This window comes from Theropithecus gelada, chromosome 13, assembly GCF_003255815.1.
Source record: "Theropithecus gelada isolate Dixy chromosome 13, Tgel_1.0, whole genome shotgun sequence".
NCBI lineage: Eukaryota > Metazoa > Chordata > Mammalia > Primates > Cercopithecidae > Theropithecus > Theropithecus gelada.
In genome coordinates this window covers 74,521,553-74,549,198 of record NC_037681.1, presented here as the reverse complement: position 1 = coordinate 74,549,198, position 27,646 = coordinate 74,521,553, and the positions used below count along the sequence as shown (strand labels likewise).

Below are 27,646 nucleotides of genomic sequence, written 5' to 3'. Positions count from 1 at the left end.
TTTTGATTGGAGATTATTTTAGAATCAGGGATTGTACTGGCCTAGGTACACTTATGCTGTCATGGATGAACAACTATGGAAGTCTTGAAGAAAACTTTTTTTTTTTTTTTTTTTGAGATAAGGTCTTGCTCTGTCGCCCTCCTTGGAGTGCAGTGGTTTTGAACAATAGCTCACTGCAGCCTTGACCTCCCAGGCCCAAGCGATCCTCCTGCCTCAGCCTCTTGTCCAGCTGGAACCACAGGCATGCACTGCCATGCCCAGCTAATTTTGTTTTTGTTTTTGTTTTTTTATTTTGAGATGGAGCCTCGCTCTGTGGCACAGGCTGGAGTGCAGTGGTGCGATCTTGGCTCGCTGCAACCTCTGCTTCCCCGGTTCAAATGATTCTCGTGCCTCAGCCTCTGGGTATCTGTGACTTCACATGCCATCACACCCAGCTAATTTTTGTATTTTTAGTAGAGACAGGGTTTCGCCACGTTGGCCAAGCTGGTCTTGAACTCTTGACCTCAGGTGATCCACCTGTCCTGGCCTCTCAACGTGCTGGGATTATAGGCATGAGCCACCATGCCTGACTGCCAGCTAATTTTAAAAATGTATTTTTGGAGAGACAGGTTCTCACTTTGTTGCCCTGACTGGTCTCAAATTCCTGGCCTCAAGTGATCCTCCCACCTTGGCCTCCCAGAGTGCTGGGATTACAGGTATGAGCCACTGTGCCTGGCTGACAAATTCTTAAATACAGTATTATTTTTAGTTTAGCCTTAAAATCAAGTTTTTGATGTGTATACATGTAGATTCATTTTAAATGCAGAAATTCACATATTGAAAACAACATAATTGAAAACTAATTTTATTTCACTGTCACAAGTGCATTAGAGACATGTAAATATTTGCACACATGTTGCTGTTTTCTTTGCAGAGTTGGTCAAACGCCATGCTGGGGTGCTAGGACTTGGCGCATGTGTTCTTTCTAGTCCTTACGATGTTCCCACCTGGATGCCCCAGCTCCTCATGAATCTCAGTGCACATCTAAATGATCCTCAGCCTATTGAGGTACAGTTCTTCCTTATTAGTTTGTACATGTAGTGTCAGTGATGTTTTCTAAGAAACCATAATAATAATTTCCTATACACTCTGAACTAACTGCTTTCATAAAGCTACTGCCTCTTCCAGGGCTCAGTCTGTTCACCAGTAATTATTTAAAAATTACAGAGACCTTGCTGCCATGGATATTTGAGATCTTTTGGTAGTCAGGAAATTATTGTAGCTTCTATCCCTCCCAGTTCAATGGAAGTAAAGTACTGTCACTATAGCTGTGATAAATTTTATGTTTCTATTTTTCTAGCACTGCAAAGTATTTTACTGGAAGCTAGTATTAAATAGGAAATTATGATGGCATTTTTAGTAACTCAAAAGACCATTGACTTTGTCCTTCTCATCGGCTTTTTGGTTTTGTAGCATTTGGTATTGTGTGAGATCTGAAGTCTAGAGGGATGGTAATTTAACTAAAAATATCCTACATATGATCCTGGTTGTCCAGAGAGGTTAAAAACGTATGTGGATTGTCTACTTTACAGATGACTGTAAAAAAAACCTTATCCAATTTCCGAAGGACTCACCATGACAACTGGCAGGAACACAAACAGCAATTCACTGATGACCAACTGCTTGTTCTCACCGATCTTCTTGTGTCACCATGCTATTATGCATAGAAAGGTAAGTCGGCAAAGTTCTGAATTTAAAGACGTGACATCCTCAGGCAAATGTCATTGGTTTGGTGACTGAGAAGTAGGTATTTATTGTTTTATTTTTTCTTTTTGCTGACATTCTTAGATGTCAGTGTTTAGATAAAGTTGGATGGTGGGGGTTGTTTGTTTTTAAACATGGCTTTTGCCACAGCCATTGGAAATGAGAATTTTTCTGTGCCTCCTTGCTTTAGGTATAAAGCAGAGAAAATGTGTGACAGCTTTTGAACCTTTGTAAATGAGTGGTGTCAGTAGCCTGGGAATAGTTAGATAAAGGAAAATAAATCTTATTCTTAGTTGCCTCCTGGGTGGGACTGGGACATTTTGTGTGGCCCTGAGGACTCTGGGTTCTAGAAAGTTGTGAGAACATTTCATCTGGATTCTTACACCCATTCTGTTAAAGAGGGAGCCTTTCTACTGGAATAGGAAGAATGAAATTTCATGTATTGGGCTTTTAGAGTTGGATGTCCTGTTACCTAATTGAAATTTTTTCCTCCCTGATACAGATGACTAGTCCTCACTTCAGGCTCTTTTCATCAAAAATTCCACACCCTCAGGTACCATCTGTGGTGGCTCTCTGCAAGTTTTAAAACTGCCTCTGCTGAGCTCTCATCATTTTGGTGGTTTCTGTGTTAGATCTCATTAGTGTGCATTCCACAGCTTCTCAGTTGCCATTTGATTTCCTAACTTGTCCGGAAGTGTTTCCAGAATACTGATCACTTTTTTTTTTTTGAGGCATCTGACAAAGTCACAAAGTCTCAGACTAGAAATAATTACCCAGTATGATCATGGTATCCAAGACCAGAGTCTCGGAACTCATTAAGAAACAGTTGACTTGGAATGGAGAATGCCCATCTGTCACACAGGTCCTGTCATTTCATTCTTCTCAAGTTATTTTCAATTCTTCCCAAATGGCTGCTGGATTTAGATGGTAGTAGGGCTGTGGGCCATAAATCTGAAGCCTTGAGAACCTTGGGTCTGGAGAGCCATGAAGAGGGAAGGAAAAGAGGGCAAGTCCTGAACCTAACCAATGACCTGATGGATTGCTCGACCAAGACACAGAAGTGAAGTCTGTGTCTGTGCACTTCCCACAGACTGGAGTTTTTGGTGCTGAATAGAGCCAGTTGCTAAAAAATTGGGGGTTTGGTGAAGAAATTTCTGATTGTTGTGTGTATTCAATGTGTGATTTTAAAAATAAACAGCAACAACAATAAAAACCCTGACTGGCTGGTTTTTCCCTGTATTCTTTACAACTATTTTTTGACCCTCTGAAAATTGTTATACTTCACCTAAATGGAAGACTGCTGTGTTTGTGGAAATTTTGTAATTTTTTTTCTTTATTTTGTTCTCTCTTCCTTTTTATTTTGCCTGCAGAATCGTTGAGAGACTAATAAGGCTTGATATTTAATTGATTTGTTTAATATATGTTATATAAATGTAAAAGATTGTATAAACTGTAGAGATAGCATTGGCAAGACTTTGTACAGATGCAACCTTTTACACAACATCATTGTGTAATTTGTAAAGATTCACATGTAGTTCTTTTATTATAGTGATTTTGGGCTTTTGTACCCACTGAATGCCATTTTTTGTGTTTTTAAATTATTTTCTTTTATCTTTCCTTGTTATAAAAACTGAGATGTGGGGTTTTTCTCTTTTTTTCAGTTCATTTATCATTAGAATGTCTGAACTTTTATGTAACGTTTTTGTGTGCATCTCTCAATGCTAACACCACATGTTTGCGTATGACAAGTTTATAGAGTGAAAGGTATCTTCTAGATTGAAATAATTCACAAATCGGTGAATATCATCTTGGAACACACCCTGTACAGTCTTCCTTAAAGGAACACTACAGTATATTTTTAGTATCTACATGCTGAATGACTCAGTACAGACCTAAGCACAGCAGTGGTCCTGGTACAGTATTTAAGTGTCAGCATACACAGGCGTAATCCCTGTATAAAGTAGTGCCAAATTGACTTCAACTGTGTAACTAGTTTAAAACCCAATAAATGGATTGTTTTTAACACCTGGCTTTTGTCTTCATTAAGAGGAGAAGACAGTTCTGTAGGCAGTGACTCCTGTGGATTTCATTTTGCAGCTATAGATTTGTATCTGTAAATGTATGTCCTCTGACTAGTATAAATTTTCTAGGTCTGCCCTGTACAATACAGTAGCTACTAGCCACATCTGACTGTTTATATTTAATTAAATAAAAAGTTTATTCCCTCAGTCTCACTGGCATATTTTAAATACTCTTTAGCCACATGTAGCTAGTGGTTACCACACTGAATAGCATCGATGAACTTTTCCATCATCACAGAAAGTTCACCTAGCACTGACCTAAGTGATTGATTATTTTTGTGTAGGGGTGTGGGAGACAGAATTTTGCTCTGTCATCCAGGCTGGAGTGCAATGGCACAGTCTCAGCTTACTGCAACCTTTGCCTCCCACATTTAAGCAATGTTCATGCCTTAGTGTAGCTGGGACTGTAGGCATACACCACCACGCCTGGCTGATTTTTGTATTTTAGTAGAGACAGTTTCACCATGTTGCCCAGGCTGGTGTCAAACTCCTGAGCTCAGGCAGTCCACCTGCCTCGGACTCCCAAAGTGCTAGGATTACAGGCATGAGCCACTGTACCTGGTCCTAAGTGATTGGTTCTTAAATTGATGTGCCTAAGAATCATGAGGGGATTTTGTTAGAATGTACATGAAATTCATTGTTCCCACTTTATGATATCAATGCCTGCCTGAGGCCACACATTGAGAAGTGAGGCTTTACATTGTATGTTGACCACTTCAGCTTTTTCTAATTAAGCTGTATGAAACTGCTTTAGCCGTGGTTCCTAAATGGGAACTTTAAAAAAACATCTAAGATACTGGGTGCCCTCTCTGTTCCTCAATGAAAACTTCTCTAGCAGGGGTGCTCAGGCATAACAGTATTAGAAGCTCTATGATGATTCAGTTGTTCAGCTAGGATTGAGAACCACACAAAACCCACCACAGACCTAAAAACAGGGTACCTTGAGTGCCTAACATGCTCCCAGGTCATTCTGATTCTGGGTTTGGAAGTTGCTTATTACTTTGATATTTCCCCCACTGACACTGTCTTGTGAATTAAATTTTTACCAATAGGAAAAATGAAATTTTTTACCAGGAGGGAAAAGGAGAAGGGGGGAGAAAAGAGTTGCATGGCTTATATGGTCTAAGATAGTTCTTAAAATGTATATGGTGCATTAAAAAGCATGAGAAGGACTGCAGGAACTGTGTTAAGGGTGGTAACAAGGTTTACTAGAGGAGGAGGGGCGAGGCTGACCTGTGTTTGGAAGTCACTGTTGACTGGGCATGGAAGAGAGCATGGGCCGCTCTATGGGGGTGGATGAGAAGTGAGGGGAAGAAAAAACCTGTATATCTTTTTCTAAGGTCAAATACATCTTTAGTTTCTGAATGGATCCTTTAGAAAGCAAAGACTGCAGATTGTGCTTCAAAATTTAGGAGGAAAATTAACTCACCTATTAATGTAAATGACTGAAAGTTTACGTGCAAATATATGAGAAAGCTGTTTTCAAATATTTGAAATACTTATCATTACCAAGCCCTTTAAGCTGCAGGGCACTTTTGGTAATTAGTAGTGTGGCCAGAAGGACCAGAGAGCAATTTTGTTTTATTAAAAAATTAACTTTCGGCCAGGCGCAGTGGCTCACATCTGTAATCCCAGCACTTCAGGATCGCTTGAGCCCAAGAGTTTGAAACCAGCCTGGGCAACAGAGAAAGACCTATTTCTACAAAAAATGCAAAAAAATAGCTGGGCGTGGTGGTGCGTGCCTGTAGTCCCAGCTATTTGGGAGGCTGATGTGGGAGGCAGAGGTTACAGTGAACTGAGATCAGGCCACTGCACTCCAGCTTGGGTGACAGAATGATACCTTGTCTCACAAAAATAAAAAAATTAAAAAATCGTGAGCTGTCATCATGGGAAAAGTAACTTTTTCTACATAGTCTTTGTAATTGTTTTTGTAGACTTTGTCTCTTAGTATATCCTAATTGTTTTAAGTGTTCCTTTTTAACATCAGGGTTGTCTTCAGTTTCCTGTACTACGAATTACACCACAGTGCACATTTTCATACCTTTATGCTTTAAAACTCTTCTTTTGTTGGAGTAGTTCCAAGGAGTAAGAGATGCTTAGGTCAAGAACTTTTTTTTTTTTTGAAGACCATTTTAACAGCTCTCATATATGCTGTTTTCCTTAAAGTGCACATGTGTCAATTTGCATTGCAATAATAAGAGTGTATTAGAAGAATGCTAGTGTCAGGGCAGATTGATAGCCAATTCATGATCTATAATTAGCCCTGCTTATTTATTTGCAGATTTTCCATTTTTTTACTACCAATGTTTTTTCCAATTTCGCTCACTTATGGATTTTATAGATATACTAGTTTTAGCCTTGTTGAATGGTTCTAGCTAGTTCTGGAACTTTGATAAGTCCTGATTTCCTCTTCATCTCTAGAATCCTTTATGATTTGTGGTTTTTTGTTTGTTTTCAGTTTGAGACCATTTCTCCGGTAAGGTTTAACTCTGATGGTCTCAATCCAGCCCAGACCTGTTGTAATCTCCATTCATATAGCCAAATGCCTGGAAATGGACTAGCATTTATTTATGCAGTAGCTAATTTATATACAGAGGTATATAATTTTGATCAGAATTCCCACTCCAAATGCTAATGAGTATTTTTCTGTTGATTTTTTGTGGGACTCAAGGTTACCATTATTGACAACATACATTGGAACTGCTTCATTGCAAGTGGTTGGGAAGTGGAATATGTGGAAACTGGAAAACTTTCTTGAAGTTATTTCTAAACAGAATTCTGATAGGATACTCAGCTCCTGGACTGAATAATAAACTATCCAGCCTCTTCATGTTTTTTGTTTTTTCGGGTTTGTTTGTTTGTTTTATGAAAGCATAGGGAACTGAAGAAATTGCATTAATTAAATTACTTGATACTTGCTAGTTCTGTTTTAAAAAGATAAACCGTTAGCTTAAATGAAGAATCCAGTAGCAACATTCTAAGTATTTCATCTGAACAGAATCAACTTTGGTTTTCTGGTAACCAGAGTGAATGAAGCACAGGGCCTTCAAATAACATTCTCTGTTTCTAAATAGCATCCCTGAGGTTAGAAAAGTAGTAAGATCCTAGTTAGCCAGGTTGGGATACTGAAGGAGGAAGAGTTTAACTGGTTTTATTTTGTACCCATAATAGCAGACATACTTAGGAGTGTTACTTGATTGTTCAGACTAAAACCTATCTTAGGAGTTCATTATTTTGGACATGTATGAATTGTAGAAGAAAGAGAGGATAGTAGTTTTAGTTTTGTGTTTTTGCTTACTAAAATTAGCCTATACATTGCACTATGACTTATTAAGATTTTTTACATTCAATATAGTATTAAGTAATACGTTAATATCCATGATTCCTGGGTTTGGTCGTTTTATTTGCATGGGCAGTTTCTTTATACTTTTCATGTTTCCTGCCAATTAGTCCCCTTGCTGAGTTCCCTCACTTAATTCACTAATACCTTAAGAGAGCTTAGGTGAGCTCAAATTGGTTTAATTTAAATTATATTACAATGACTTGATTTGTAAAATCTAGGTCTCAAAGTTCCAAACTGGAAGCCGCCGCCAATTTCGGGGAACGAGGAGGAGGTGGGCTGCGGGCAGGGTAAGCAGCCGATTGACCCAGGTAATCAAACCTGGGTCCCTGCGTGCCATCAGTACCCCTATCTTTCCCTTCCTTCCCACTCCACTTTGCTCTGCGTTTCAGGTTTTGGCTATATCAGGAAGCCTGGGTTCCCCAAACAGCAAAACTGCGAGCCTGAAAAACCTTCTGGCTCAAGCGCCCCTCGTGCGGCGGGCAGCGGAAGTGTCCGGGCTCTGGGCCCCGGGAGGCCGGCGGCGGAGGCGCGGAGGGTGCGGGGCGCAGGCGGGGCGCCAGGCCCGGTGTCCGGCGGAGGGGGCGGTGCCCTGGGCGTCTCCGTGACTGCGCCTCTGCGCCCGCGTGTTGCCGCGGCTCCCGGGATGCGCGGAGGCGGTGGCGATGGCGATGATGCCTCTAGTCCTGCATCATCCGGAGCGGCAGGCGGAGCTGGGGTCCGGACTGCGAGATGGAGGAGGAGGGGAGGCGCTGCGGCCACCTGGCAGGTGAGAGGCCGCGGGCCCCTGGAGGAGGACGACCCCATGATGCTGGGAACGGCTCCCGGAGACCGGCGGGATAGCTAGGAGCGCGGTTGCGCAGGGCCAGGCCCAGCTCCGCGTACCTGTCTTCCTGGTGCGGCCTGCAGGGTAGCCTTCTCGCCTGTCCTTGCCGGTTCCCAGGCTCTGCTTAGCCGTGGAATCCCCCAACCAACCAACGCCCCTACCCGGCTGAGCCCTCCTAACCCATCACGCCTCTGCGGATTCGTTTACAAGCTTACCTGGCCCGACCTAGTAGGCCCTCCTTACCGTCACCTCACCCTTGTCCGGGAAGCGCCTCCCCACCGCCAGCCCCTCACGGGGGGTCGACCTCCCCTGCCTGCAGTTTCCCACTCTGTCCTCAGGCTGAGGGCTCCATGGCCTCTTCATCCCTCCCATCAAATGACTCAGGCCTTCCCATCCCATTAGCTGCTCCGGGTTCAGTGTAGTTTTGCTGGATAGAAAGAGCAAGGGCTTTGAAATCCGATGAATCTGGCTCGACTCTTAGTGACCTTGGGGAAGTTATCTAACCTCCCTGAGGTTTTCCTGATCAACAGAAATAGAATGGGAATCACAATAATACAGAACCTTGCTCTCTCTGAGGGTTAGGCTCTGAAAATGCTAACCTAAGACATTCTGCGGGGGCGCGAGGAATGGGTTGGAAGAATTCAGGTCGTGAGTTAACTTATAAAAGCCCCTATAACATGTTTTAATATTTACTAAAATTTTAAACAGCACACTAGATATATCACAGGCTGTTCACACATCTTAATGAAAAATCATTGCCACTCAAATTATACAATAAATTTTCATCAATATTCTTTGCTTACTTCAGGATGTCTCAGTTGTAAGAATATGCATGTGAATTCGTTCTGTCTTACTGCAGCTAATATGCATGCTTAAGACTGGTGTTCCAACTGAAAATCTTTCTGATTTTATGACTTTAATCACATCTTCTTCCATAACCTATTCTCCGTCTCAAAGATAAAGAGTAGCTTGTATGTTTGCATTGCAGATAACATGGGTAACCTTTATTTAATATTTAAGAGTAGCAAATCAGTATTAATTTACTCCCCTTCCAAAATCACTTTTATTTTCTGCCGTCATCATGTCGTTCCAAATTATGGTCACAGCCTCGTCTTTCTTAAAGTCTCAGGGGTTACTACTAAGACCTGAGTTTACTTTCCCTCAATTTTCTTGATTTCTATTACACTAAAGTGTTTCTGCAAACCTTTTCGTCTATTCTCTCCTCTGCTTTTTCTCCCTTTTCTCTTCCCAGCCCATGATTCCTTCTTTTTTCTAATTTGAGACAATTTGAGATATAGGAGTGATTTATGATTACGTTATATGTGCACTACGATTATCAAGTTTGCCAAAAAGATACGTAGAAAAGTGTGTGTGTGTGTCTATCTGTACTACACAGATGTAGATATAGCTATATAGATATATTAGAATTTCAGATTCCACAAAGTTTCAGCGGGGAAGGGGTTGCAATACCTATTCATAGGATTATTGTGAGAATGAAATAAAGCTTGATAATTTATGTAAAGCCTCTAGAATAGGTGCCTGGTGTGTAATAACCACTTAATACTTCTGACCTGGGGATGCCTCCCAAAAAGGTTTTTTTGTTGTTCGGCTTAGCACGGTGGTGAAGAGTGTGGAAGAGCAACTGCTTAGATTCAAGTCCATGTTCCACCACTTTAAATAACTTCTCTTTGACTTGGTTTCCTCAACTGCAAAATGGAGATGTTATACCAAATATTTCAGGGTTTCGTGAGGACCCAATAAGCTAATAGTGTGGAACATTGAGAACAGTATCTGGCACATCCTAAGCTCTTGGTAAAATTAATATACTAATAATGATGCTGATAATTATACTGCCATTGTTATTTCCTGACCTGGAATTCTTATTTTTTAAAATTTATTGAAGGCTGGGTACAGGCTCACACCTGTAATCTCAGCACTTTGGGAGGCCAAAGCAGGCAGATCGCTTGAGCCCAGACGTTGGAGACCAGCGAGGGCAACATAGTGAGACCCCCATCTCTATTAAAAATATATATACTGAAAATTTTAAAATTTGTTGGGAAAATGTAACTGTACAAAGCGTGAAAGTTGCCTCTCCTCTACCCCAAAACACCTTTTTTCCTGCTGCCTCCTATTCTTGACTTACGTTAGTGTTTCATCATCTCATTTTTCTCTTAATCCCTTTTTCCAAATATCTCTTAGCCTGAAGTCTTCATAACTTCTGTCATCTCACTTCATTATTACCTAGTTACTTTTCATTTCTCTTAGCATCCTAATTCCAGACTCTTCATTCTTCTAACTTCCCCAGGCCAAATTCCTGCATCCCTCTTCACCCCTCTTCATTTCTTTACTTCCAAGGAAACCCTTGGAGATGAGGGGGTTAGAGACACCAGTATCACCTCCCTGCTCTTCCTGCCTCCTCAAATTGTGTTTTCTCTTCTACTTCTCTTTTCATAAATTAGCTCTAGTCCTCCCGTTAGCAATTTTAAAAAATAGTAAAAAGTTGTCTTTCTCACTATATAGGTATCAAAAGTGTTCAGAAACAAGTATACAGCCTTTAAGTGGAAATAGAGCTGTCTGGTACTATTTTTAAAAAATTCTAACCATCAAAAAACAAAAGTTCAGGATTTTCTTCTCTTATGGAACTTTTATTTAAAAGGAAAGTATAGAAAAGTTGGTCTCACTTTCCCATGGACAAATTCACCGTATCATCCTATCGTCCTGATCTGTACCATATGAACGTTAAGAGTATAGATGAAGATATCTTCTTCCTTGATGAAGGACACCAGTCAATTATATGGATTTCCCAGGACTGGTATATGTCTGATAGTCACTGGCATGGCTGTACCTGTTGTTAAATGCAGAGAGACCTCTCTATTGGGTAGTCCATAGCTGCTAATTGGAGCCCCAGGTAATCCCTGACTGACCTGGTTCATTCCTCTGTACCCCCTTGATCCGGCAACTAAAGGGTTAACAGCAGGAGGCTTCTGGGATCCAGCTTGAGCTGGTGGTTAAGTACACTGAACATCAGCCCTGGACCTCCACAGTGCCACTGATTATTCCTAAAATTCTAGATTAAGGCAAACGCTTTTTGGTTGTCAAGAACATAGTGCTGTCTCCAAGGAACAGCTTAGCCGGTCCCACCAGAAGCATCTGTTGGGAGCAGGTTGGGCACCAAGCCATGCAGGACTTTGGGATTTAGGACAATGTAGATTTGTGTGAGTGCACATTAAGTCTCATTGCAAAATAGAAAAAAAGAAGTTAGGAAAGCAAGAAGTTATTCTTTTAAAGTAGTGACTGTGCCTTACTCATCCTAGCACTTAGCACCTGGCATAATACTGGCATATGGTATACACCTAATTAATGTAAATTGAGTGAACAAATGCAGGAATGGGTGCATGCCTCCTGCTTCACCATCAGGATATTCTTGTTGGGATGATGGTAACTCACATTTATATAGCAGTTTAGACTTTACAATGTGGTGCTTTGCACCTTGTAAATTTCTAGTATAATTCCAACATCCTTGGTTACTTCCAGTTTTCCCCCTCACATGTAGTTGTACACAAGGTTTTTTTTCCAAAGGAGAATATGCAGTTAATTGGCCAAGACATTGCAAGCTGGGGGAAAAATTATAAATACTGGGAAATAAAGGATTCTTCGCAGGGAATGAAACAGGATTTGTTAATGATTTATGGGAAATATGTGAAGGGCCACATTATGCATCAACAGTACCCTCCAACCTGTATTTCAAGCACGTGCAGTTTTTTGCCTCAGTGTCTCTGCTGCAAAGACCCACCCCCACTTCTCCTAGCCTGTCTGTCCCCACTCCATACCCCCGACCTTTCATCCAGCTGGCCCCTACTCGCTAAAGCGCCCTTCATCCTTTCCCAGCTCCCTTTCCACGTTGGAGTAGGTTCCCCCCTTCCATGCTCTCATAGCACCCTGCAACCTTATTAGGCTATAATTACATAGTTAGATTGATCTCCAACTAGATTGTGATCTCTTTGATGGAGAGGTTACGTTCTCGTATATCTTCAGTGCCTGACACAGAAGTGTTTCTAAAAGTAACATCTGCACACCCCTCAAACAGAATCACAAGGGGCGAGGCCAAGAAATCTGCTCTCCAAGTGATAAACTTTTTAACATGCTCTCCAGGTGACACTTAAACTCGTTTGAAAACCTCTGTGTCATACAACTAAATATTAGCTGGATTAATGCATCTGTTTGTATCTTTTTCTGTGTTGGGCCTTGTGAGGAGAAGTGCTTTCTGTGCACCAAGTCAGAGCCGAAAAATTCTAGTGCTTTCGTTAAAAAGAGAGAGAGAGAGAGAGAGAGCTGGGTTTGGTGGTGCATGCTGTAGTCCCAGCTACTTAGGAAGCTAAGCCATGAGGACTACTTGAGCACAGGAGTTCAAGTTCAGCCTGGGCAACATGGCAAGACCCCATCGCTAATAAATGAATAAATTTTTCTCTCAAGGTGACAGATATTAGTACTAATACTATTACTACTAATAATGAGATCACTGTATGAATTCCTTTGTTTCTACATTAATCCCTTTCTGTTTCTGGGTATGCATTTTTGTGTGTAGGCTCATCTGCCTTGGGCCTCTTTTGTCACATATTGTTCATATTGTTCGTCTGTGAGCTGAGGTCCTGACTCACCGAGTGTTTTTGGGGAGCAGAAGAAGGAGACATTTCTCTCTGAAGATGAACTCAACAGGCCACCTTCAAGATGCCCCCAATGCCACCTCGCTCCATGTGCCTCACTCACCGGAAGGAAACAGCACCTCTCTCCAGGAGGGTCTTCAGGATCTCATCCACACAGCCACCTTGGTGACCTGTACTTTTCTACTGGCGGTCATCTTCTGCCTGGGTTCCTACGGCAACTTCATTGTCTTCTTGTCCTTCTTCGATCCAGCCTTCAGGAAATTTAGAACCAACTTTGATTTCATGATCCTGAACCTGTCCTTCTGTGACCTCTTCATTTGTGGAGTGACGGCACCCATGTTCACCTTTGTGTTATTCTTCAGCTCAGCCAGTAGTATCCCAGATGCTTTCTGCTTCACTTTCCATCTCACCAGTTCCGGCTTCATCATCATGTCCCTGAAGACAGTGGCAGTGATTGCCCTGCACCGGCTCCGCATGGTGTTGGGGAAGCAACCTAATCGCATGGCCTCGTTTCCCTGCACCGTCCTCCTCACCCTGCTTCTCTGGGCCACCAGCTTCACCCTTGCCACCTTGGCTACCTTGAAAACCAGCAAGTCCCACCTCTGTCTTCCCATGTCCAGTCTGATTGCTGGAAAAGGGAAAGCCATTTTGTCTCTCTATGTGGTCGACTTCACCTTCTGTGTTGCTGTGGTCTCTGTCTCTTACATCATGATTGCTCAGACCCTGCGGAAGAACGCTCAAGTCAGAAAGTGTCCCCCTGTAATCACAGTCGATGCTTCCAGACCACAGCCTTTCATGGGGGTCCCTGTGCAGGGAGGTGGAGATCCCATCCAGTGTGCCATGCCGGCTCTGTATAGGAACCAGAATTACAACAAACTGCAGCACGTTCAGACCCGTGGATATACCAAGAGTCCCAACCAGCTGGCCACCCCTGCAGCGAGCCGACTCCAGCTGGTGTCAGCCATCAACCTCTCCACTGCCAAGGATTCCAAAGCCGTGGTCACCTGCGTGATCATTGTGCTGTCAGTCCTGGTGTGCTGTCTTCCACTGGGGATCTCCTTGGTACAGGTGGTTCTCTCCAGCAATGGGAGCTTCATTCTTTACCAGTTTGAATTGTTTGGATTTACCCTTATATTTTTCAAATCAGGATTAAACCCTTTTATATATTCTCGGAACAGTGCAGGGCTGAGAAGGAAAGTGCTCTGGTGCCTCCAGTACATAGGCCTGGGTTTTTTCTGCTGCAAACAAAAGACTCGACTTCGAGCCATGGGAAAAGGGAACCTCGAAGTCAACAGAAACAAATCCTCCCATCATGAAACAAACTCTGCCTACATGTTATCTCCAAAGCCACAGAAGAAATTTGTGGACCAGGCTTGTGGCCCAAGTCATTCAAAGGAAAGTGTGGTGAGTCCCAAGATCTCTGCTGGACATCAACACTGTGGTCAGAGCAGCTCAACCCCCATCAACACTCGGATTGAACCTTACTACAGCATCTATAACAGCAGCCCTTCCCAGGAGGAGAGCAGCCCATGTAACTTACAGCCAGTAAACTCTTTTGGATTTGCCAATTCATATATTGCCATGCATTATCACACCACTAATGACTTAATGCAGGAATATGACAGCACTTCAGCCAAGCAGATTCCAGTTCCCTCTGTTTAAAGTCATTGAGGCTATAGGATCTTATTTTTGTTTCTGATACTAATGGACTTTATTCTAACTTTGAGTTCAGTGACGGATCAAAACCTAAAAGATTCAACTGAAAAGTTGGCAGTTATGGTTTTCTTTCGTCTGATGTGTCAGTATGTGTTGATTTGCTTTGTAGTTTGTTGACATCTTAAGATTTGATGTGAAAGTTTTAGATTTTTGCCTTGATCTTTGCCCCAGTCTTTTGTACCAAACCTTTAAATAGATGCCAGGAATGAAGCTACTGTGTTAAAGTAGAAAGTCAACCGATTTTTATGATTTGAGTCAGTGTTATGTGTCTTCAAAATAAGATATTGACTGGACTTTTTTAAAGAATGTGAAGGTGTGATTTTTGCTGAGGTGTTATTTTTATTAAATGAATTGTAAATTATGATTTTTTAAAGTGCTGAAATTGGGAACACTATACCTTTTTGGTAGCAGGTTGATTTGAATAAATAATATATTGTTAGCTGGGTGCAGTGGTGTGCACCTGTAGTCCTAGCTACTTGGGAGGCTGAGGCAGGAGGATCACTTGAGCTCGGGAGTATGAGTCCAGCCTGGGCAACACAGCAAGACCCTGTCTCTAAAGAAATGTATATATTCTTTTTTTTCTTTTTTCCTTTTTTGAGACAGAGTTTCACTCTTGTTGCCCAGGCTGGAGTGCAATGGCACAATCTCGGCTCACCACAACCTCCACCTCCTGGGTTCAAGTGATTCTCCTGCCTCAGCCTCCCGACTAGCTGGGATTACAGGTGCATACCACCATGCCTGGCTAATTTTTACATTTTTAGTAGAGACAGGGTTTCTCCGTGTTGGTCAGGCTGGTCTTGAACTCCTGACCTTAGGTGATCCGCCTGCCTTGGCCACCTAAAGTGCTGGGATTACAGGCGTGAGCCACTGCACCCAGCCAGAAATATATATATTCTTAAGGCAGAAAAGGAGATAACTCTGTCTTTACCAAAAACACTCACATAGGCATTAGGTACTTTTCTTTCATAGGACAGTCAACTAAGAACATAGTAGTGTGATTATTGCCATTTCTTATTATAGACATATTTTATGTCAATTGAGTAGGTTTACAGTTCTTTTGAAAAAGAAATATGTTTGGGCCAGGCGCGGTGGCTCACGCCTATAATCCCAGCACTTTGGGAGGCTGAGGCGGGTGGATCACCTGAGGTCAGGAGTTCGAGACCAGCCTGGCCAACATGGTGAAACCCCGTCTCTACTAAAAACACAAAAATTAGCCAGGTGTGGTGGCAAGTGCCTGTAATCCCATCTACTTGGGAGGTTGAGGCAGGAGAATCGCTTGAACCTGGGAGACAGAGGTTATAGTGAGCTGAGATTGTGCCATTGCATCCAGCCTGGGTGACAAGAGCAAGACTTCATCTTAAAAAAAAAAGAGGAAAAAGAAAAAGAAAAAAAAGATATATTTTTGCTTGTTAAAAGTGTATTCTTTTTTTTTTTTTTTTTCTGAGATGGAGTCTTGCTCTGTCGCCCAGGCTGGAGTGCAATGGTATGATCTCTGCTCACTGCAACCTGCACCTCCCAGGCTCAAGCGATTCTCCTGCCTCAGCCTCCCAAGTAGCTGGGGTTACAGGCATGTGCCACCACGCCCAGCTCATTTTTGTATTTTTAGTAGAAATGGGGGTTTCACCATGTTGGCCAGGCTGGTCTTGAACTCCTGTCCTCAGGTGATCTGCCTGCCTCGGCCTCCCAACATGCTGGGATTACAGGCGTGAGCCGCCCCACCTGGCCCAAAAGTGAATTGTTTCTGAATGATCTTACTCGAGAAGCCTAGTGATGAGGACTGCATCTATGGTAGCGGTGCACTCTTCCCGGGAGAGAAGGCACTGCTGTAATCATCTCAGTTGCTGGTGTTCTGTGGAAAACAGTGTGGACTCCTGTCATGCATTGGGCAATATTCATTATTGCTTAATAAGGTGTAGAGATGAGATTGGGAATGTTTTGATTTATGTTTTCCTTCTGTGTGAGAAGAGTTTGCTAACCGCCTGACAGTATTCAAGTAACTATTTAGAAATGACTTTTTTGTCTTTATATATTACTATGGTAGAAAAATTCTCAAGATAATCTATTTTCAAACTAATTGTTTTATTTCTCTCCCATTAATCTTAAACTGGAAATGGGCAGAAAGAAAAAATACATTAAGTATTTCTTTACCTGAAACTAATTTTACTATATGCTCTGCGATTCCTAGCATAACAACTGTGAACTCATATTTTTATGTAAAAATATTTTCATTATACAGTTAGTATTTGAACTCACTAGGTTTTTTAATGTTAGACACCCAAGATGAGCATCAATATACAACACCTATCTTTATAAGTTGTTATATTCAAGAATTATTATTGCACATTGGAAGGTACTTTGTTCCTTTACATAAAAGGCTTTTTTTTTTTTTTTTTTTTTTTTTTGGTAGAAACAGAGTGTCATTCTGTCACCCAGGCTAAAGTGCAGTGGCATGATCTCAGCTCACTGCAACTTCCACCTCCCGGGTTCAAGCAATTTTCTTGCCTCAGCCTCTGGAGTAGCTGGGATTACAGGTGCCTGCCACCATGCCCAGCTAATTTTTGTATTTTTGGTAGAGACAGGGTTTCACCATGATAGCCAGGCTGGTCTTGTATTCTTGGCCTCAAGTGATGCACCTGCCTCGGCCTCCCAAAGTGCTAGGATTACAGGCGTGAGAAACCACATCCAGCTGAAAGGCATTTAATTTATAGTTTCCTCCCCCAGTTATCCCCAAATACAGGGGTCATGAGAGGTATAGAGAAGACAGAATAGATATTCAGTTAGAACTCTGCTCAACCTCATCTTACAACTGTTACCTTTCAGTATTGATCAGTCATTTCTATTTCTGAGATTTAAATATGAGGCATACATTTTATTTTGTTTTCCTTTTCTTCTAAATGTTTTTCTTGCCACACCCAGGGATAGCCTCAGATTACTTTGTTTTTAAGTTCACCTTTTAGACTGATTTGCCTACCTACTCCCTCCTTCTTTTCCTTTCTCCCTCCCTCCTTCCCTTTTTCCCTTTCTTTTCTTTTTTTTTTTTTTTTTTTTTTTTTTTTTTTGAGATGGAGTCTCACTCTTGTTGCCTAGGCTGGAGTACAGTGGCACGATCTCAGCTCACTGCAACCACCACCTCCTGGGTTCAAGCGATTCTCCTGCCTCAGCCTCCTGAGTAGCTGGGACTACAGGTGCACACCACCATGCCCAGCTAATTTTTGTATTTTTAATAGAGACAAGGTTTCACCATGTTAGCCAGGCTGGTCTCGAACTCCTGACCTTGTGATCCACCCACCTCGGCCTCCCAAAGTGCTGGGCTTACAGGCATGAGCCAGTGCACCTGGCCTATTATCTCTTTTTAACAAAGAGTTAAGAAATCTAATATTCTCTCCCAAGATCATTTGAAGAATTGTGGCAAATTAGGAATTAGATTTTTGTCTTAATTCAAAACCTGGTATTTACCCCAGTATGCCAAACAGCTTTATAAAGAATACAACATTAATCAAGAATCACATTTTTAAAGGCATACATCTATTTTTTTGGCTAGGCATTTCAAATGTGATGTAATAAAAGATTAACACAAAAGTAATTTCTATTTATAAAATTTAAAATGGCAGGTTTTCTGTGTGATGTTTGAATCTGAGATGATTTGACTGGCATGAGGCCCATCATTGGGAGGTAAAAATTATAGCACAAAGAAAACTAAGCAGGTGCATATGAGGTATTGTCTCTTTATGCTCATCAAAAAATTATCTCCAAAAGAAAAGTTTAAAAAAAGGAAATTATTGTTACAAATTGCATGAAATATATAGTGGGCTCGATTCGTAGCCCCCTCCATATCTGTATCTCTATATGTAAATATAGAGATGTAGACATAACTTGTTTCTTCCTAAGTTATATATGTCTACCTCTACCTGCGTTAACATAACATAATAAAGGTGTCATGGTACAGGAGGTAGACATATATAACTTACCTCTTCATAAGGGCTAAAATGAGAACTAAAAGTAATGAGAATTCAGTTGAATATGATTAATTATCAGGATATGTCAATTAGTTCTCTTGATGCTTACTGTGATGCAAAGTATGTGATGTATTTTAAACATTTTATAATAATTGTTCTTATGTTAACCATTAGGCAAGATTTGTATTTCTAATGCTTTTAATGTTCTTTTAAAATAATGTTTGGAAAATAAAAATACTGAAAATCCTAACATTTCTGAATACCAGTTTGCAATATAATGATTTTCCTGTCTAATCATTTTAAAACTATCAGAGCATGGCAATGATCATTTTTGCACAATGGATAACAATGTGTTGAACCACAGAGAGCTCTTTCCCTTAAGAGATGAAATAACGTGTTTGATTTTATATATATTTTATTTTATTTATTTTTTGTAGAGACAGTGTCTCCCTGTGTTGCCCAGGTTGGTCTCCAACTCCTGGGCTCAAGCAGTCCTCCCGCCTCAGCCTTCCAAATTGCTGGGAAAGAGGCGTGAGCCACTTACCGGTGTTTGACTACGTTTTGTATCATATATGCTCAGACTAACCAAGGATAGATAATGCCAAAGACTATTTACAAAACTAAGTTTCTTGCTCAGTGAAAAGAGGCTAAATGAACGTTTCAACAACTCATTTAAATGAGATTTACCTGGAAAAACAAAATTTTCGAATTTTTAGTTTACCGATCAGAGTTTGGATTTAAGAATCAAAAAACATTAACATAAGCAGGAACGGGTTTCATATAGGAAACTAGATGTCTACAGAATGGTTACATAGGGCTCTATGATGAGTCTGCAGGAAAGATTCCACCATAAACACGACCAGCCAGACTAGCCAGAAATGCTACTACTTCTGCTCCAACCAAGAAGAGAGGAAGTCAGGAAGCCTGCCTTGGACTTTTGACTTCAAGAACACACTGTTAAAGTTGTCCAGCAATGAGGAAGTTGCTGCCACCACTATTTCCACAAAAAACTCTCCTAACACCTTCAAAGCAAGTATCTAAACAAGACATTGCTGTAGGAAAAATCTGGCAGCATGCAATTGGGTGGAGAAACTAAGTTTGCCTCTGGAACCCTAGCTTCAGGGGAATCTGGAAAGTGTACTAACACAAAAGTATACTCAAAGGAGATGCAGAGTTCTAATCTGCTCTGTCCACAGTGGTTCAACTTGTTAGTCAACAATTTTTTTTTTTTTTTTTTTTTTTGAGATGGATTCTCACTCTGTTGCCTAGGCTGGAGTGTAGTGGTGCAGTCTTGGCTCACTGCAACCTCCACCTCCTGAGTTCCAGTGATTCTCCTGCCTCAGCCTCCTGAGTAGCTGGGATTACAGGCATGCGCCACCATGCCTGGCTAATTTTTGTAGCAGAGACAGGGTTTTACCATGTTGGCCAGGCTGGTCTTGAACTCCTGATCTCAGGTGATCCATCCGCCTCAGCCTCCCAAAGTGCTGTGATTACAGGCATGAGCCACCGTGCATGGCCAGTAGTCAACATTTTTTATACATACCTCTAGCCATACTTCCAAACAACAGCAGTAGCCATACCACCATTCTCCCTCTTGAAATAATGCAGCTTCTCTCATTTAAACAAAAGTGTGTACTTTGCTAGGTGCTGCGGTAATCTTAGCACTTTGGGAGGCTGAAGTGGGAGGATCACTTGAGCCCAGGAGTTTAAGATGCACCTGGGCAACATGGCAAAACGCCGTTTCTACAGAAAAGTTACCTGGGCATGGTGGCAGGTACCTATAGTCCCAGCTACTGGGGAGGCTGAGGTGGGAGGATCGCCTGAGTGAATCCAGGAGGCCTAGGCTTCAGTGAGCCCTGCAGAGTGAGATCCTGTCACAGAACAAAACAAAACAAAACAAAAAATGTGTACTCTCCTCCAGAGGGAAGATGCTAAGTCTGATCAATCTCTGGGTTTCTCAGTGATGTTCATTATTATTCTAGTTCAGTCAAAAATCTCTACGTGATGCTCTGTAACCTAAGGACTAAATTATAAAACTTACCACCAACAAACAAATTTAATCATCAAGGGAAAACAGAGTACAAAGAAGAAATTGGTTGAAAAGGTTTCATAGACACACACACACACAGACACACACACACCCTAGGATAAAGAAGAAATGGGGATTAGTACAGACTTTGCTTGATTCCATTGGTCAGGAAGCTGTGATTGGTATTTTATAATGTCTTCCACTTCCCATTTCCTATCCCTTTGCCATTAGCTAGCTTATCATATAGTCTGAGAAAGTAAGTTTTATCAAATAGCAGAGGGAATGAAATACTAAGAAAACAAAATTTATAAAACATAATGTAGGATTACAGAAATAACTGGATAAATGGAAATGCTTAATGTCATATATAAAAGACAAATCTTTGAATTAAAAAACAACATGAAGGCCAGGCGCGGTGGCTCTCGCCTGTAATCCCAGCGCTTTGGGAGGCCGAGGTGAGCAGATCACTTGAGGTCAGGAGTTCAAGACCAGTCTGACCAACATGGTGAAACCCCATCTCTACCACAAATACAAAAATTAGCCGGGCATGGTGGCAGGTGCATGTAATCCCAGCTACTCAGGAGTCTGAAGCAGAAGAATTGCTTGAACCTGGGAGGCGGAGGTTGCAGTGAGCCAAGATCACGCCACTGCTCTCCAGTCTGGGTGACAGAGCGAGACTGCGTCTCAAAAAAATAAATAAATAAGTAAAAACAACATGAAAATATATGCAACATTTGCTGCTTGGAATAGAGAAACACAAACTGGAGTAAAAATTAAGATATAGACAAAAGTAGATAAGCCTTCATGAACAAAAAATGATGGTGACAATATAAATATCAAAGAACTGAAAGCAAAACCACATTCTAGAAGATAACTAATACTGATTGATAAGAGGAACAACCAAAAAATAAAGCAATAAGTTTCATTCATTCAGCTGATATTTGTTGAATACTATGTACCAGCTTGAGATAATGGGTGAACACAACAATGAAGTTTCTACCCCCATAACACATTATACTGCAGATGAAAAATATGTAATTTTCAAGCACAGGATCCCACAGTAATGCATGGGGGATATGTCCCAAGACCCCCAGTGGATACCTGAAACCTGGGATAGTGCCAAACCTGAAATATTCCATACTTTTTCCTTTACACACATACCAGTGATAAAGCCTAATTTATAAGGCATGGCAAGAGATTAACAATAACGAATAATATTGTAATAAAAGTTATGTGAATGTGGTCTCTCTCGAAATATACCACAGGAAACTGAAACCAAGGATAAGGGGGGACTACGGTAGTGATACATTGTATGAAAACGATAAAATAGTAAAGGTAGAGAAAGTATAGGGGGCGGTGGGGATGTGATTTTGACACAGGGAGACTAGAGATAGTCTTTCTTAGGAGATATTTGAGCAGCATCTTGAATGAAGTCTAAGGAATTGAGCCAGGAACATAGTTGGGACAAGAGCTTTCCAAGCTCCAGGAGTAGCCACTAAAGGCCCAAAACAGGCATATGTTTGGCATGTTTAAGAAAATCGGAGGTGGAGTGCGGTGGCTCATACCTGTAATCCCAGCACTTTGGGAGGCCAAGGCGGGCGATCACTTGAGGTCAGGAGTTTAAGACCAGCCTCACCAACGTGGCGAAACCCCGTCTCTACTGAAAATACACAAATTAGCCAGGCGTCGTGGTGTATGCCTGTAGTCCCAGCTCCTTGGGAAGCCGAGGCAGGAGAGTCCCTTGAACCCGGGAGGAGAGGATGGCAGTGAGCCGAGATCACACCACTGCACTCCAGCCTGGGCGACAGAGTGAAACTTTGTCTCAAGAAAAAAAAAAAAAAAATTGGCAGAGAGAATGGCAGGAAATGAGGTAGCCAGGAACCAGATCATAGAGGCTCTTTGCAGGACTTGACAAGTGTTTTAGATTTTTATTCCACATATGATGAAAAATCATTGCAAGGTCGAGAGCAGAGGCTTCATAAAACCAGATTTGTCAAAAACAACAAAGTGCACAAAGCAAAATCTGTTAGAACTACAAGAAGAAATGGGCAGAAACATGAGCAAAGTAGGAGATTTTAATACCCCACTAAGTCTAGGATGGACCAAGAAGACAAGAATAATAAGAACATAGAACAGTTTACAAATATATAATTAGAAAATAGAATTAATATTGAGGTGTATATACATAATTTTATAGACCTCACAGCAAATAAGCTTTCTTTTACATGTTAGCAGAAATAAAGAAAACTGAGTAAATTAATAGACCAAAAGAAAACGCTCAATGAAATAGAAATGCTGAGTCCCAGTGTAATAAACTAACAATGTTATACACCATTTAAGCTCTATTTAGCTCCATTCAACTTTTGTTGTTTTTGCCATTTTTAATTCTCATCTGTTTTTATTTTGAACCTGACAAGATATTACAGTTATTTTGTGGTCAATATCTTTTTTTTTTTTTGAGACAAAGTCTCACTCTGGAGGGCAATGGCATCTCTGCTCACTGCAGCCTCCACCTCCACCTCCCCAAATTAAGCAATCCTCCCACCTCAGGCTCCTGAGTAGCTGGAACTACCTGCACAGGCCACCATGTCCAGCAGATTTTTGTTGTTGTTTTTGTAGAGGCAGAGTTTCACCGTGTTGCCCAGGCTGGTCTCAAATTCCTGGGCTCAAGTGGTCCTCCCACCTCAGCCTCCCAAAGTGCTGGGATTACAGGTGTGAGCCGCCACACTTGGCCTATTCATTGATATTTACCCATATATTATCACATTTCTTAAAAATTTTATTTTTTTTTTGAGACAGGTCACTCTGTCACCCAGGTTGGAGTGCAGTGGCACAATGATGGCTCACTGCAGCCTCATCCTTGTGGGCTGAAGCGATTTTCCTGCCTTAGCCTCCCAAGTAGCTGGGACTATAGGCATGCCCCACCGTGCCTGGGCTAATTTTTTTTTTTTTTTTTTTTTTAAGTAGAAGTGGGGTCTCCCTATGTTGCCCAGGCTGGTCTCAAACTCCTGGGCTCAAGCAATCCCATTTTGGCCTCACAAAGTGCAGAGATTACAGCCATGAGTCATCATGCTCCGCCCTTAAAATTTTTAAATAAATTTTCAATTGTTTTGATTCAGCAGGTAAGTTATTACATACTCCTTAGTGGATTCTGACTTCTGACCTCCATGGCCCCCATCTAGCTTATTTTCCTCCCTCCCTCCCTCCGTCCCTTCCTCTCTCTCTCTCTTTCTCTCTTCTTTTCAAAGAGATAAGGTCTTGCTCTGTCGCCAGACTGGGGTGCTGTGGTGCGATCTTGGCTCACTGCGGCCTCTACCTCCTGGGCTCAAGTGATCCTCCCACCTCAGTCTCCTGAGTAGCAGGGACTACAGGAGTATGCCACCAGGCCTGGCTAATTTTTCTGTAGAGACATAGTTTCTCTATGTTGCCCAGGCTGATCTTGAACTCCTGGGCTCAAGCAGTCCTCCCATGTCAAGCCTTCCAAAATGCTGGGATTATAGGCATTAACCAAAGTGCCTGGCTTATATTTCTTCCTTACTATTCTTTCTTGCATCTCAGACCTTTCATTTGGTTCCATTTCCTTCTGTCTTAATGTGTCGTTTAGAATTTCCTTTAATGTTTCTTTTCTGTTAGTGAATGATCTCTGTTTGTTTTCTGGTAACATTTTTATTTTGCCATCATTCTTTATTTTATTTTATTTTATTTTTTTTGAGACAGGGTCTCACTCTGGCACCCTGGAATGCAGTGGTGCAATCACAGCTCACTGCAGCCTCAACCTCCCATTGCCTTCATTCTTACAATAATTTTTTTCTGAGTAAAGACTTTGTATTTTATCTTTTAGTGTGGTAGTGTATTCCCTACTTCTTGGTTAGTGCTTCGTTAAAAAAAAAAAAAGAAGGAAAGTATTATTCCATTGTCTTCTGACTTTCACTGTTGCTATTACAAACTCAACTGTTTGGCCAGGCACAGTGGCTCATTCCTGTAATCCCAGCACTTTGGGAGGCCAAGGTGGGTGAATCACCTGAGGTCAGGTGTTCGAGACCAGCCTGGCCAACATGGTGAAACCCCGTCTCATCTAAAAATACAAAAATTAGCTGGGCGTGGTGATGGGTGCCTGTAATCTCAGTTACTTCGGAGGCTGAGGCAGGATAATAGTTTGATCTCAGGAGGTGGAGGTGGCAGTGAGCCGAGATCGTGCCACTGCACTCCAGCCTGGATGAAAGAGTGAGACTCCATCTCAAAAAAAAAAAAAAAAATAGCTGTTTGACTGCATGCTGCTTATTTGAATACATTCTCCCTACCCCATTCCATATCCCACCTTCTGGCTACTTTTATTATATTTTTGTCTTTGGTGTTCTACAGTTTTAATAGATGTGTATTTTTTAATTTATCTTGGGATTTGTTGGACTTCTCAAATTTATGGCTTGGTGTCTTTCATCAACTGTAGACAATTCTCTGCCATTAATCTCTTCAAATATTGCTTCTGTCCCATTCTCTCTACTCTCTCCTTAACCTGGCTTTCATTTTTTTCATCTCTTGCTTTCTTTGTTGTACTTTGAATAACTCCGTCCACCCTATCTTCTAGTTCATTAATTCTCCCTTCTTCTGAATCTATTCTGTTAAAATTGATTATCAAATTATCAATTTTAATTATGATTACTATATTTTTCATTTTGAGAAATTTTCTCATGTTAAAAAAAAACCTGTTGGCCAGGTGTGGTGGCTCACGCTTGTAATCCCAGCACTTTGGGAAGCCAAGGCTGACTAACATGGTGAAACCCCATCTTTACTAAAAATGCAAAATTAGCCAGGCATGGTGGCATGCGCCTGTAATCCCAGCTACTTGGGAGGCTGAGGCAGGAGAATCACTCGATCTCAGGAGGCGGAGGTTGCAGTGAGCTGGGATTGTACCACTGCACTCCAGACTGGGCAACAGAGCAAGACTCTGTCCAAAAAAAATCCCAAAAAACAGAAAACAAAACAAGAAAAACACCTGTTAGGTTATATTTTTAGAGTTTCCAGTTTCTACATATAATTAAAAGTGTGGCAGCTCACACCTGTAATCCCAGCACTTTGGGAGGCTGAGGCCGGATGGGTGGGTCACCTGATGTCAGGAGTTTGAGACCAGCCTGACTAACATGGAGAGAAACCCCATCTCTCCTAAAAATACAAAATTAGCTGGGCGTGGTGCCGAATGCCTGTAATCCCAGCTACTTGGGAGGCTAAGGCAGGAGAGTCGCTTGAACCTGGGAGGCGGAGGTTGCGGTGAGCTGAGATCACGCCATTGCACTCCAGCCAGGGCAACAAGAGCAAAGTTCCGTCTCAAAAAAAAAAAAAAAAAAAAAAAAAAAAAAAAAAAAAAAGAAAGAAAAGAAAGTGCATCATTTATTTCTTAATTAGTGCAAGGATAGTTTTCTAAAATGACTGATAATCCTATTGTAATATTTGATTTTCATAAAATAGGACTTTTGTCAATTATTTTTGCTGGTAGTCCTTCATCGTGCCTTGTTTCCTTGATTCTGTGTTTACTTTTACTGTGAGTTGCTAATTTTCCTTAAAATTTTTTGGTGAAAATTTTCACCCTGGTTGATAGCACTGCCTTAAGTGAAGGTACATTCCTCCAGAAAGAACTTGCATTTGCCTCTTCTAGGTGCCTAAATGTATTACCAGTTCAGGACCACTTTAAACTGAGCTTGGAGTTCTTTTGAACTACTTAGGTGATGTGGGTATATAGGTTACTATCTACAAGGCACTAAGTTTGCGATTATAACCTCTAAGAGATAATTTTTTCCATTTCTCTGTTTATATCAAGGATAGCTTTTCCTGAGGTTCCCTGGACATGAGGTAGAGAGGAGTGGGATGGATTTATTTCTTCTTTACCATTACCTTGAGGATGTAGCACTTTGGAGTCTTAGTTTTAAGGAAAGTGGGTCTCCTTTTAAGAAGCTTCAGTCATCAAAACTGAAGCGCAATTTCTCGAAGGTTGGCAAACACCTTCAAGGCAAAAGTGTCTACCACCCTTCACTTACCTCTTGGAGTCCTCTCCTTAGAGTCCTCTCCTCTCCCCTCCTCTCCCCTCCCCTCCCCTCTTCTACCCTCCCCTCCCCTCCTCTCCTCCCCTCCCTTCCCCCTCTTCCCCTGCCCTCCCCTTTCCTTTCTCCTTTCTTCTCCTTTTCTTTCCTTTTTCCTTTCTTTTCCTTTCCTTTCTTCCCCTTTCTTTTCTTTTCCTTTCCTTTCTTCCTCCTCCCCTCCCCCCCCTCCCCTTCCCTTCCCTTTCTTTCCCTTCCCCTTTCCTTTTTGTTTGAGACAGATTCTCACTCTGTCACCCAGGCTGGAGTGCAGTGGTGTGATCCTGGCTCAAGTGAGCCTGCCACCTCAGCCTCTCAAGTAGTTGTTACCACAGGTAACACCATGGCCAGCTAATTTTTCATATGTTTTGTGGAGACTGGGTTTCACCATGTTGCCTAGGCTTATATTTTTGTCTTGTAATTTTTCACTCTTTTATCAGCTCTTTGAAGTTTTTAAGACGTTTTATGTATTAGAGTATATTGTGAAGTTGAAATATTTATTGTTAACGAAATCAGAGCATTGTTATTATCATCAACCTCTTACCCAAACTGCTCAATTTAATAATAATAATATTATCTACATTGTGGACACTTCTTGCCTATCTTTCCAGACCTACTCTATGTATGTACCCATGTATATGTAGAGAAACCCGACAAAATAATGCGAGGTATAAAGTAAATGCTACAGGGACGTATAGGGTGCTACTGGAGTGCAAAGTAGGGAACAGTTTATTCAGAGTGAGAGAAAGGGAAGGCTTGATTAAGAAGAGAAGGGAGATGGGGAGATCCTTTTGTAGTTCATAAGTGTGATGATCGGGTTTTCACACGCATGTTTGAGATGTGCCTCCTTCAAACCTATATTAGTCTGTTTTCACACAGCTATAAAGAACTACCTGGGACTGGATAATTTATGAAGACGAGAGGTTTAATTGACTCAGGGTTCTGCAGGCTTAACAGAAGCATGACTGGCAGGCCTCAGGAAACTTACCATCATGGCAGAAGGGGAAGGGGAGGAAGCACCTTCTCCACGTGGTGGCAGGAGAGAGAGAGAGGAGGCGAGGAGGGAAGTGCCACACACTTTTAAACTATCAGATCTCATGAGAACTCACTCATTATCACGAGAACAGAATGAGGAAATCGCCCCCATAATCCAATCACCTCCACCGGGTCACTCCCCCAACACTGGGAATTATGATTCAACATGAGATTTTGATGGGGACACA

The 27,646-nt window shown here is 41.6% G+C and overlaps 2 protein-coding genes and 1 non-coding gene across 4 annotated transcripts in view; all 3 read left to right on the top strand.

Annotated features, from left to right (window-relative positions):
* Positions 1-3,766, top strand: part of PSME4 (proteasome activator subunit 4) — a 106,681-nt gene extending 102,915 nt beyond the window's left edge. For both annotated transcript variants that reach the window (XM_025353783.1, XM_025353782.1), the window contains 3 exons: positions 914-1,047; positions 1,572-1,710; positions 2,246-3,766. In XM_025353783.1, the coding sequence (XP_025209568.1) occupies positions 914-1,047; positions 1,572-1,706 (269 nt within the window). In that variant the 3' untranslated portion in view covers positions 1,707-1,710; positions 2,246-3,766. The remainder of the gene's footprint in view (positions 1-913; positions 1,048-1,571; positions 1,711-2,245) is intronic.
* A 3,959-nt stretch (positions 3,767-7,725) lies between these two features.
* GPR75 (G protein-coupled receptor 75) lies at positions 7,726-14,724 on the top strand. The gene is made up of 2 exons (XM_025405771.1): positions 7,726-7,933; positions 12,576-14,724. Exon 2 carries the CDS (start codon positions 12,694-12,696, stop codon positions 14,314-14,316), a length of 1,623 nt encoding a protein of 540 aa, XP_025261556.1. The 5' UTR covers positions 7,726-7,933; positions 12,576-12,693; the 3' UTR covers positions 14,317-14,724.
* Positions 14,725-27,208: 12,484 nt separating this feature from the next.
* On the top strand, positions 27,209-27,313 carry LOC112605504. Its single transcript, XR_003115487.1, has one exon. It is a non-coding gene; the product is annotated as a small nucleolar RNA U13 (small nucleolar RNA).
* Positions 27,314-27,646: the final 333 nt, after the last annotated feature.